The sequence below is a fragment of the Mustela erminea genome, chromosome 12 (genome assembly GCF_009829155.1).
Source record: "Mustela erminea isolate mMusErm1 chromosome 12, mMusErm1.Pri, whole genome shotgun sequence".
Lineage (NCBI taxonomy): Eukaryota > Metazoa > Chordata > Mammalia > Carnivora > Mustelidae > Mustela > Mustela erminea.
The window spans coordinates 78165616-78178334 of NC_045625.1; the positions used below are offsets into that span (position 1 = coordinate 78165616).

General features: G+C 41.7%; 1 protein-coding gene across 1 annotated transcript in view; it reads right to left on the bottom strand.

Annotated features, from left to right (window-relative positions):
- Positions 1-12719, bottom strand: part of RORB (RAR related orphan receptor B) — a 190411-nt gene that overhangs the window by 39798 nt on the left and 137894 nt on the right. The window contains exons 3-4 of the mRNA XM_032308223.1: positions 11664-11805; positions 2882-3283 (exon numbers count right to left, since the gene is read on the bottom strand). Coding sequence (XP_032164114.1) covers positions 2882-3283; positions 11664-11805 — 544 coding nt within the window. The remainder of the gene's footprint in view (positions 1-2881; positions 3284-11663; positions 11806-12719) is intronic.

The following is a 12719-nucleotide window of genomic DNA, read 5'->3' on the forward strand; positions in this document are numbered from 1 at the left end:
AGATTTTTGGATGGTGCAAGAAAGAACAGTGTATCGCCTTACTGTGGCTTGTCATAGGTTATGTGCACTTGACACGCATAGCAGGAGTCTGTGTCCACTAGATGGCATTGTTGTTTTAATGAAATGTGAACCAAGTCACTACTTGGGTTTAGGGGCCTGCTAAATTGGCGAACAGCAGCAGGACAAGCCAGCTGGATCCCTGAAAGTCTGATGGAAGAAACCCCCCAACTTTACAGCTCAGCTAGAGATCTCTAAAGACTAATGGTACCAAGAAATAATCAAGAAAAAATACATGCTAGTTTTTATCTGGGTGTTGATGTCTATAGAAAATCTGGATGAGTTTTGCAATCCTCTTGTCCAAACTCATCAATTCATAAATAAATAGACAGAGGGCCAGAGAGAAAAAGTTACTGGGAGACGGAGGTCCAGACTTGATGGCTCTGGCTGTAGTTCTCTTTCCTTAATACTTCCGACCGATTCTAAACCACAAAGGAACTGTGGTTTCTGAATTCTTAGAAGCCTTTCCTTTGGGGTATGGGACAGAGGACTGCTCAAAAATGAAAAGTTCTTGCCTACGTTTTATATGTATGTTCAAAATCAAGACCAGACTCAGATACTTAGATATGAAGGAGGATACAAGCAAAAACTGGTGCCCATTTCTTTTTCGTTTTAATATGTCGTCTTGGAAAGACTGACTGTACTTTATTTATTTAAAAAATTTTTTTTATAGAGGGAGAAAAGGAAGAGGGGCAGAGGGAGAGAGAGAATCTTAAGTAGGCTTCATGCCCAGCGAGGAGCCCGATGTGGGGCTAAATCTCACAACCCTGAGATCATGACCTGAGTCAAAATCCAGAGTTAAAAGCTTAACTGACTCCCAAGCACCTGGAGTGACTCCACTTTGAAAGACTGACCTTACTGGCTGACAGTGCAGTCTGTGGATATTAAACCCAAGCAGGTAGCAGAGTAATGGATAAGCCAAAGGACTGGAATCAGACTGCCTGGATGGAACTGAAAAACCTGGGAAAATCCATGAGACGCCCCTAAGCCTCTGTTTCCACATCTATAAAATGGGAATCATATTTTTACTATGAGATGTTTGTGGAAATTAAATGCATGTAAAGTGCCTAGGACACAGTTAAAAAGCCAAGGTTAAGGGTTGCGTTGAAAGTGAAGGTTTTTGTCATGAAGGCTGATGCTTAGTCTTCTGTGTCTCTCGGCTATGAGTGTCATTGCAGATGCTTTGTCAACAACTTCCTTACTCACTGTCACATGCTAAACTGCTAAAAAAGAGAGATAAGGTTTCAGGTTTTATAACTGTGTAACATCACTCCTTCCTCAACCAGATGGTGGAAGTAGCCAAGATACATATGGCACGGACTTCATTATGTGTTCACATCAGCTTTATTTAAAACAACTCGTAGGCTTTGGGCTCCTACTCATAGTTTAGACAGAGAAGGTGACTGGCGTGCAAATAATAACCATTGAACACTTGCTGAGTGTCAAACATTGCTCTGTTTTGCAAGTATAAACTCATTTAATTCTTACTACAACCATGTGATCTAGGAACTAATACTTTTCCCTTTATAAAGATGAGCAAACTGGGATCCAGAAACTTGCTCCAGCTTAAATAATAAGCCAGAGTCAGCACTGGAACTCAGGTGGCCTGGGGCTTAGTGACCCTCTCAAGGCAGGACGTGAGCAGGCGCTTCCTCCAAGGTTCCAGAGGCCCAGCTCCCTTCCCTCCCACCCCCATACCTAAGACCACAATGAAGTCGGATGGAGCCACTGTCTGGGTAGCTCTTCTAGGCTACTGTTAACAGGCAACTTTGTGACCCAGGAGGCTCACGTGAAACCTGCATCAATATCTTTATGGCAGTTAGTTAACGAGATCCACTGGTTAATAGACTCCTGAGCTTAACAGGGTAAAACAAAGTTGTAACAGGTCAGAAGAGAGCATGGCTAGGAGAGCGCACTCTTGAGGACTGCTCCTTAAGGGATCAAAGATCATCGCAGCCAAGGGAGGCCTGTGACTCGCCCTCTTCACGGTAACTTACTGGGTGCTCATACATTCTGTAACATTCCAGACTCCCCTCTTTCCACGCCAGGAATTCAGACTCTCTTCCCAGGTAGAATTCTTGAATTCAGACTTATAAGAGACACAGATCTTTACACAGGTCTCTGGTCTACTCTGCTTTTATTTATTTAAAAAAAAAAAAAGATTTTTATTTATTTATTTGACAGAGAGAAATCGCAAGTAGACTGAGAGGCAGGCAGAGAGAGAGAGAGGGAAGCAGGCTCCCTGCTGAGCAAAGAGCCCGATGCGGAACTCGGTCCGAGGACCCTGAGATCATGACCTGAGTCGAAGGCAGCGGCCCAACCCACTGAGCCACCCAGGTGCCCCTACTCCTCTGCTTTTCAAAAGAAGGAAATGGAGGTACTGTTTGCTTCTGGTTTGTCCCAAGTTATCTTAGAGGACGAGCTGGAACCCTGTTCATTCAGGTATTACAAACTGCTTCTACATCCCTTAGCTATTTTATTTTAAATAGCATCACTCTGAATACTTGCTGAAATTCTCATTTTTGCCAATAACATTTTCCTTCAGTGATGAACCCAAATTCAACAGAGAGCACCTTTACACACAGCACCTTCCTGCTGGTCATGTCCTCTTTCTTCCTTTGCCCAGCATCAAATTTTGTGGGCCAGGAGACCAACGACATTTATCACAAAAAAGATTTTTAACTCAAATAGCGTTTTTCACTAGAAGCCATGCACACAAGCCATCGAACCTAGACCTGCGACAACGACCACACTATGAAGGACCAAGGCGACTGACTTCAGAGCAGAATTGCCAAAAAGGAGCTGGGAGGCGACTCCCACTTACCGATTTCGGTCATCGTGATCCCTGGCGCTAGCTGCCCGTTGTTGAAAGAGCTATAGGTAAACAAGTTGGGTACGGACGTGAGGTCGTAGATGGGTTCTTGCTTTATCTGTTTGATTCCAGTCATGTCAAGTCCAGATTGATCCGGGGACGGCTGGCCGGAATCCACGCTGTAGTAACCCTCGGACTTGGGCAGGTCGATGACGTGTCCGTTGGCGTAAGCGCCCCCCGCCTCGCCGCTCAGGCTGCCGAGGCCGTTGCTGAGGCCACCGCCGTACACCCTGGCCAGCGCCTCGGCCTCCCCGCTCTGCTGCTGCCGCTGCTCCTGCAGCCGCTGCTGGTGCTTCTGCACCTCCGCATACAGGCTGTCCCGCTGCTTCTTGGACATCCTGCCGAACTTCACAGCTGCAAGGGAGGGTGAGAGAAAGGCAGGAGAGAGGCTTGGGGTTATCATTTCGGCAAGTCCAAGGGGTCCTGGGTCCTTGTCCCCTCCACATCGATGCGCAGAATCCCAGCACCTGGATGCCCAAGAGTGCCTTCACCTGCCCCCCGCATCTGGGGAAAGGTCAGACTTGGGAGGGTCCATCCTGGTTTAAAATGTGCATAGTGAGAAATAAATCTAAGCTTCGAAGAAATGTCCAAACTTATGTATGTATCTCTTATTGCCATGAAGTTAGAAGGCATAGTTCCTGGTTCTTTCTTCTGTGCAGGGGAAAATCCACAAACCAAAAGCTACCAAACAGCGCCTGCTTTTAAAATGTCAACCAAGGGGCACCTGGGAGGCTCAGTGGGTTAAGCCTCTGCCTTCGGCTCAGGTAATGATCCCAGGGTCCTGGGATGGAGCCCCACATCGGGCTCTCTGCTCCACGGAGAGCCTGCTTCCTTCTCTTTCTCCCTGCCCACCTCTCTTGCCTACTTGTAATCTCTGTCAAATTAATACATAAAATATGGGGCGCCTGGGTGGCTCAGTGGGTTAAAGCCTCTGCCTTCGGCTCGGGTCATGATCCCAGGGTCCTGGGATCGAGCCCTGCATCGGGCTCTCTGCTCAGTGGGGAGCCTGCTTCCTCCTCTCTCTCTGCCTGCCTCTCTGTCTACTTGTGATCTCTGTCTGTCAAATAAATAAATAAAATCTTTAAAAAAAATTAATACATAAAATAAAATAAAAAAAGGATTTATAAAATTAAAAAAAAGTCAACCAATATTCTTTCTTAGCTTCCTGGGCTAAGCACTAGGATTACTAGATTGTTGGAGAGGGCCCTATTATTTCACATTAAAAAAATATATATTTTATTTATTTGTCAGAGAGAGAGAGAGAAAGAGCACAAGTAGGGGTGGGGCAAAGGGAGAAGCAGGTTCCCCACCAAGCAGAGAGCCCAGTGAGGTACTCGATCCTAGTACCTGGGGATTATGACCCAAGCTGGAAGCAGATGCTTAACTGACTGAGCCACTCAGGTATCCCATATTTCACATTTTCTAAACAGCACAGTTGGTGAGACCAAGGATGATAAGCACCATTTGAAGTAAGCATTTGACTTCAGTTGGCTTTTGGGACCAAATTCAGTCTTTGGAAAATAGAAGTTTTGTCTATCCAGTGCTCGGCAAGTGAGCCCACCGTTATCCTTCCTTTCTTGTTCTACCACCCCCGAGTTTTATATTGCCTATCTCTTCAGGAAAAATCCTTAGCCATTGTGAGGAAAAAGAAGGAAGAGGCTCTGTAAGCGGTTACAGAATAATCTGAGGGTGTTTTGATCTGAATTCACTGTTTCTTAACTAGAAGAGCTTAACCTCCTGAACTGCTATGGATAGTGACAGTTTTCCTCACAAGCGAGTATTTGAAGCCAAGGGGCCACCTTGTCTGAATCATCAGACACTGTGTCGTTCAGTTCGTGTTCATGGTGGGGACTCTAACAAACATGGAGGTTCCTCTCTGAGTTTCCACTTTCTTTTCTTTCCCAACAATGTTCCCATCACCTTTTTTCAAAGAAAATATTTTTATTTATTAATTTATTTTAGAAAGAGAGAGAGAGATCCCAAGTGAGCAGGGAGAGAAGCAGAGGGAGAGGGACAAGCAGACTCCCTGCTGAGCATGGAACTGACTTGGGGCTTGATCTCACCACCCTGAGATCACGACCTGAGCAGAAACCAAAAGTTAAATGCTTAATGGACTGAGATATCCAGGTCCCGCTCCCCCAATCACCTTTTGGTACTGGAAGCCCAGGGAATGTAGAAAGAAGAAAGTGGAGGGTAGAAGCAGGTCCAATTCCTGGTTTTAGTCACTAGTGCTGGTGAACATAATTTCTGAGAACAACTAAATGAGGAAGTGCTTAAGAACTCTCCAGAACAGAGAGTCCCCAGAGAGATACCTACTGTGAAAGAGCTGCCATTTCACAACGCCCCCGTCCCCTGCCATGTTCCATCAATGTTCATTTTCTCCTTCTGTTGGTTACAGAGCTACCAAATTCTATGTAAGCGTTGGCTGTTCAGAATGGAGACCACATTCCCCAGCCCCCCTCCCTGGCAGGTGCCGCGGTGACTAAGTTCTGGGTGGCAGGAAGTAAATGGAAAGGCTACATATACTTCTCAGAGTGGGGACATGCTGTCTTCTTCCTTCCCGCCCGCTGGAAGGTTGTGGCTATGAAGGCTGGATTTAGAGCAGCCCAAATTTCCTGTTTCTCCTGAGTCCTCCTTAAAAGACTGAGTTGTGGTACTGCCTAAGCAGAAAAACAAAGGGGTAATTACCCAGTAAGTTTTCTGACTGAAGACAATTCACATGTTTAATTCACACCAAATTCCCCTTTCCACCTCAACTGTCATTTTTATAGAGTCTGGAATCATTCAGATCCCTGCATTTAATTTTGTTGGTAGAGACACACTCTTTTTTAGATTCTGTATCTCAGACATACATTTATGTGCTATATTTCCAGTTTGTCCATGGACCAAATTCTAAAGAAAATTTTAGGGAAAGCATCCTATGTACCTCTATACTGTATCTTTACAAATAATATATATAACATTTTAACTATAATTTCATAAATTTATTAATAAATTCATATATTTTACTTAATATATAAATTCCTTTCGGAAAACCTTTTTTGTTTAAGAAAAAATAAGCCGTGATAACTCTGGATTCAGGAAGAAGAACTTTTCCCCCCAAGAAATTAAGTGACACCCTTCTTTATTTGCTAACCTGTGCTTTGCATTCATGTAGGTTCAGAATAACATTTATTACAGAGCTATGCAGATGGATACAAAATTTCTATTTATTGTTTTAGATTAAAATTTTATTTTGGCTAGAGTAGATCTACCTTTTCTTTTTTTTTTAAATTTGAGAGAGAAAGGGAGGAAGAGCTGGAGAGAGCATGAGCAGGGTGGGGGTCAGAGGGAGAGGGAGAAGCAGGTTTTCCCCTGGGCAGGGAATCCCATGTGGGGCTGGATCCTAGGACCTCTGGGATCATAACCTGAGCTGAATACAGCTGCTTAACCGACGGAGTCACCCAGGTGCCCCATGGAGTATATCTACTTTCTTAGTTACTTTAGTAGAATACTTTTGTGTTTAAGATCTATAGAGGGGAAAAAAAAAAAAAAACTGGGGAGAAACTCCTCCGCTGCGGAGACATAAATGCAACGTCTCTTTTTAAAACCCTTTCTGTTTAAACCTTGCTTCAGATTTCCATACACTCTGCCTTTAGGTGAAATATACATTGAGGTGAGTTGATTGCTTTAATGACCCTGATTCTTCCTACCTATTCCCAGGGTAAATGCACACCACCCTATCATTGTGGGCAGGGCCGTCCTGCCCCACCCCCTTGCCACAGGGTAATGTGACCTGCTGTGGGCCAATCCCAAATGGGAGATTGACACGTGACAAACAGAGGCTTCAGAAGTACTTGTGTGACTGAATTATCTCACGAGGAAAAGGACATGCCTAAACCAGATTGCTAGAGGATAAGCTTTGCGAAGCCCCGCCCAAGTCCTCTGGATCTTTCCAAACAAGGCTATTTGCCTTCGGCAGAGGCACAGACTGACCTATAGCTGGAGGCAGATGAATGAGTGAACCCAGTTAAGACCCTACATTAAATAATTTTAGGTTCAGAAATGTGCTATTAACCACAGATCTCATAATCAAAGCGAACGAGGTCAAGTAAGTATGCTGTCCAGACCTCTGCCCTAGTAAACACCTGAAAACCCAATGGTGAACAGTTATGCCCTTTCCAGGTCACCAAACAAACCGAAATATTTTCAGAGACAACTTAAAGCTCTCCTACATTTTGGAATTATCTGGCTTCATCCTGAATCAAGAACTTCGCTGACAATTACTATATTATTTTAGAATAAATTTTCCATTTATTTCAGAAAGACTGATGAGCCAGTATTTCAGTTTTGTACCCCTTCCTGTTACAAAAGTCGTGATATATTTGGGGAAAATGATTCTAGTACATGGAATAAGTAAATCTACTGAAAACTTTCCTGACAGATATATATTATACATATAAAAAATTCCTTGTCACCATTTGTAAAAATGTTTGTTATATTCATAGGCCTACTTCTAATAAAGGCTGCATTACTATTATATTTTCAAGTATTAGCATTTTTCTTACCACTACTCATTAATCAGAATGGCACATATTTTAAGCATTTGCCCCTCTCAAACTTGAATTATTCTGTTAATGATTTTCACTTGAGTACAGAGGCAGCCACTTGTTAAACTGCTAGCTCTCAAACTCGCACGATTCTGTATACATCAGAGTGCTTTATAAATATTCAGTGATGATGATATTTGCTTATGATATGCTCTTATCACTCATTTTGATCCCATACTAGCAAAGAACAATTTTATGCAAAATATTGGGAATCTTTTCATATTTATTTAGATTGTGGGATTCTTTTTTTTTTTTTTTTAAGATTTTATTTACTTATTTGATAGAGACACAGTGAGAGAGGGAACTCAAGCAGGAGGAGTGACAGAAGGAGAAGCAGGCTGCCCACCAAGCAGGGAGTCTGATGTGGGGCCTGATCCCAGGACCCTGGGATCACAACCTGAGCCGAAGGCAGATGCTGAATGAGTGAGCCACCCAGGCGCCCCAGACTGTGGGATTCTAAATGGAACAGAAGTGTTTGGAATAATTATAAAACAAAGTCATCGATTCTTTGAAGATTTGTATTTACTAACACATGACATCCAGAGATGTGTTTTTGGCTTCAAGAGAACCCAATCGTAGAACTACCATACTCACTTTGGAAATTATTTTATCTTACAATCTTTTGGTTGTAAAGTTCTCTATGCCTACATCTTGCTGCTTACCAAGGAAACCGGTCTTAATTTAACTCTTTTTAATTTCAAGGATATGCCTTTTTTATAGTGCTCTAAGCTTTGTAGAAAAGATCAGATTCAACCTACCCAACCCTATTCATAATCTAAAAATATTCTCTCTCCTCCCTCTCCTTTCCCAGCAGAACTTCCTGTGATGACTGAATGTTCTGTATGCTTTCCAAGATGGTAGCCACAAGCCACATGTGGCTACTGAGCACTTGAAATACAGCTCGTGTGCGTGAAGAAGTGAATTTTAAAATAAATTAACTTTTAAAAGTTTAAATTTAAACTTAAATAGTGACATGTGGATACCGTTCTGGATACTGGACAATGCCATTCTGGAGAAGTAGAAGACTAATCTGTGATGCCTGGCCTTGTAGGGCAGCTGCTGCTTTTTCATTGATGGATGTCATTTAGGAGGTCACACACCCAAATTATTGCAAGGTGTGTGTCATGCTTTTTCTTTGGGGCCCCATATCTTCCTGCTGGCACCAAGCATTTTTTCCTGGGTTTTGTTTGTTTGTTTGTTTGTAGTAGTATAATGGGAAAGAGTTTATCCTGAAGACTCCTGAAACTAACATTTGTGAAGGGCCCATTAAAAAGAAAAATAAAAAAGAATATGGAGAAGATTTGGTGGGCGTATACATGCTATCCATTCTCACACATATAAACATGCGTGCCCTCACCTTTTTAGACACATGTGTGTGCGTGCCAAGTGGATTTGATTTTCGAGTTTTCACCCCAAATAAATTTCAACAAATTTGTTACTGCTGAGTTTTTTTTGTCTACTCATATATGTGCCATGGCTGATAAATCATTATAGAATGGAAATTCAGGAATTAATGAAAGTTCAGTGATTTTAATAGTTATATCAAACTATTCATAAATAGCCATGTTGCTTTGTTGACTAGGTATGGTGAAATAAACATTCTTGGTGCCATGTATAACTGACAGAGAGCAAATGCAAATATCAAAATGAAGATGGCACTTTCTGTCTGAAGGAAAATGGGCAAGGTATATGCAGAAAGAAGTTAGGTGTGAGGGCATCTTACCTTGGCCACTGGTACTACCACTAAAGGACCTTGAAGTACTTGCCTAATCACCAGAAGGTAAGCATAATAAATTAGTGGCAAAGGAAGTACGATTTCTCATTCTTGAGTCCTTACTAGACATAGGTAATCAACTATAACTTTGGGTCTTTTGAAATCCACAAACAAGGCATTACATATCAACAGGAGATTAAACCTAGTCTGCTACTTTGGTATAATATAATTTATTTGCTACAAAATACCCTTTATAATCAAGGTTCAGATGAAACTTCCTCTATATAACATAGTCAAGAATTGTTTTCCCTTAGAAAGAATCATCTTTTGCTTCTGCTGGAGCCTCATTCCAGCAGCAGAATTATCCTTATTCCCAACCACTATACCCATTCCTGAGCATTTCTCCTCATCATTAGGTTTGACATAAAACATGTTTAGGACATCTTTTTGAAGAAATCTCTGGCTGCCTCTGGATTGTCTCTGGACCTAAAATTAAGGTGGATCATTATTCTGAATTCCCAGTGTCTTTAAGACATTTTCATTGTATTGCTTTTACTTGCAAGTTTTTGTGCTGTGGTGAATTTCTTCCCCCTTGAGAGTAGATTGTGGCTTTATCCATTAAATAACCCTTCCCCCCAACATATTTCTTTTATGCCATGGGATTCAGACAATCTCCTAGATTTTGAGAACTTTGGACCATATGCCTTTTTCTTGTCCATAATTCTGTTCACCAGCATGGACTCCTAAGACCTGCCTTCCAGGTCTTTTATTGTAGGAAGAAGTAACAAAGACAAATAACTAACGACTTATTTTTTTTTGCACAATTATTAATATATACTCTCCTTCAAATACTATCAATTAATATATTGCATCACTATGGTGAAAATAAAATATAAAGTCATCAACTCAAGTTCCCATATAATTTCACTAAATAAATCCTTAAAACTACTAAATCCCCACCCTCTACTTTCTTTACTTTAGTTATGTGGAGGTACACAGTGTAATCAATTTACCCTAGGAGTAAGCTACACAGTTAGCAAGTAAAACAAGAAAAAACAAGAAAAACAAACAAAAGCAAGAAAAAAAGGCAAGAAATACAAACAAAAAGTCATTTAATAGAAGTTTTGGAAACTTACATCCTTGCAACTTTAGAAAGCTACCTATAAACTGAAAGGCTCAAAGTCAGATTCTTTTTTTTTTTTTGGTCAAATTGGTCTCCTAGGTATATGTTTATGCAAGGCAAAGTTAGGTGGACTGGGAAGTAGAAAAAGATAAACAAAAAATTATAAGTATTTTGAGAATGCAAGCTAAGAACTGAGTAGTTTTTATGTTTAGATACCAAGACTTATGGAGAACTGATTTCATCCAAATGAGTAAAAGGCTCAGGGTGATTTAATAACTCATAAAATCCCTTTATATCAACAGACAGTGCATGCTAGTTACCTGTATTTCTTTAAAATCTGGAAGCCTCCCTCCCTCTCTTCCTTCCATAGTACCTTGACCTTCATTAGGTGTGACCAGAGGCAGAGAATCCGCAACGATTTACACACAGAGAATAAGTACCAGGGGAACTGCCTGTATGTCAGGCTCCAGGTAAAAGAGAAGTCCATGGTTCATTCAATAAACATTTAGGTGCCTGCTTTTAACCAGACTCTGAGGATACAGTGAGAACAAGACAGAAATGCCCCCAGGACTCAGGGTTGCTCACAACCTGATATAGGAGTGCTGTGGCCAATGTTATTGGGGAAATAATTAGTTGAGATGAGTGCTTAAAAATGAAAGCAATACTAGATGAAATTCTTTGTGTGAGTTTGTTTGTCCTGTTTCATTAACCTGTGGAATTCAGCTGGGGACCCACCTCTCCCATTTGGGCTGTATTATGAGAAGGACACCACCCACACGGCCTTTTTTAAGACTTGGACTTCTGTTACAGCCTTTGCAATTTTCATGATGCTTTCCCAAAGTCCATGCCCAACAGCAGAATTCTCTGCTTCCTACAGACATGCAGGCCGTTCCTTAGCATCTCCACGTACCAGGCAAGCTATGCAACTGTCAGACTTACCCAGTGACCTAATGGTCCTGGTTTGCCTGAAACTATCCCTGGTTTTGGCTCTGAAAATCTCACATCCTAGGAAACTGTTCCTGCACAGGCAAACCTAGATAGGATCCAACCCAGGCCTATGTGGCTCTCACCAAACCTTGTTAGCACAGTTTGCTCCATGAACAACAGGAAAGTCTTCTTTCTTCCTATTTCAGAGGCAATACAGTATTTTTATACTTTCTTATCTTCTTCATGTACAACCAGCACATGGTTTTCTTTTCTTTTATCCCCAATTCCCTTTGTCTAGAATCCTTCCGGTGGCTTAAACAGACTCCAGCAAAGCATCCATGTGAAAGCCTTTAAGTAAGAAATAGGAACGCAGTGTCTTACCATCTCTCGACATTCCTAGGGCAAGACACTTTTGCAGTCGGCAGTGCTGGCAACGGTTTCTGTTGGTTCTGTCGATTAAACAGTTTCTCTGCCGTGGGCAGGAGTAAGAGGCATTGTTTTGTTGGCTCCTCCTAAAGAATCCCTAGAAGCAAAAAGAGAATGGGAGGGAGGTGGATCTATAAGAAGGAAAATGGAGAAAATTAACATATACCTTTGCTACGTTTTCTACAGTGACTGGAACTGGGTTTAAGTAAAAAAAAAAAAAATTTTTTTTGACACTTCTCCTTGGTTAGCTTACAGATGTTTGCACTGGGGAAAATGTGTACTATCTGCAGAGAGATGAAGGTGTCTTTCATTCATTCATTTAATCAATGTTTACTTAAGATGTCTGTGACCTGGACTGATCTCTGCAAAGAAAAACAGAACATAGCTCCTTCCTTCAAAGAGGAGGGAGTGGGGAAGGAGTGGCAAAGGACAGCGTCATTGCCAAGCCAAATGCGACAAAACATGATGGGGACAATAATGCAACCTTACAGCAAGTGCAAGGGGGCGGGGAAAAGAACTTGGGCTGTTGGTCGCAATAGCTGTACTGAGGAGGGTGGGCCCAGTGTGTACCATCACCTTCCTATAGTTCCTAAGATGCACATTCACCTATTTGAAAAATTTTAAATTTGGCCAGAATGCATCTGGAAGGTTGTTTTTTTTAATATCAGTGATGTCCCTTATAATTAACCTCATCTCTAAATAAAGGAAATATGGTATATACATTGTTCATTAAAAATCAGCAAAAATAAAAGCTGAACACATGCTCTTTCTTGGCCTCAGGCTCGGGAGATGTAGGTTTTCCTACAAGTAAGTCTGGGTCTTTCTGGTACAAATGTAACTGCCATGGACTGTACATAACCCTTCTAGATAAATCCACAGCTGAGTTAATCATTTAAAAAATTCTTTGGATACCCTTGCCTTAATTAGAAAACCCTACAGGGGAAAATCTGTGTTTCCTCAGTTATCAACAGCAGGATAGAGCAGGGCTGGGTCTAGGGTCACAGCTAGTGA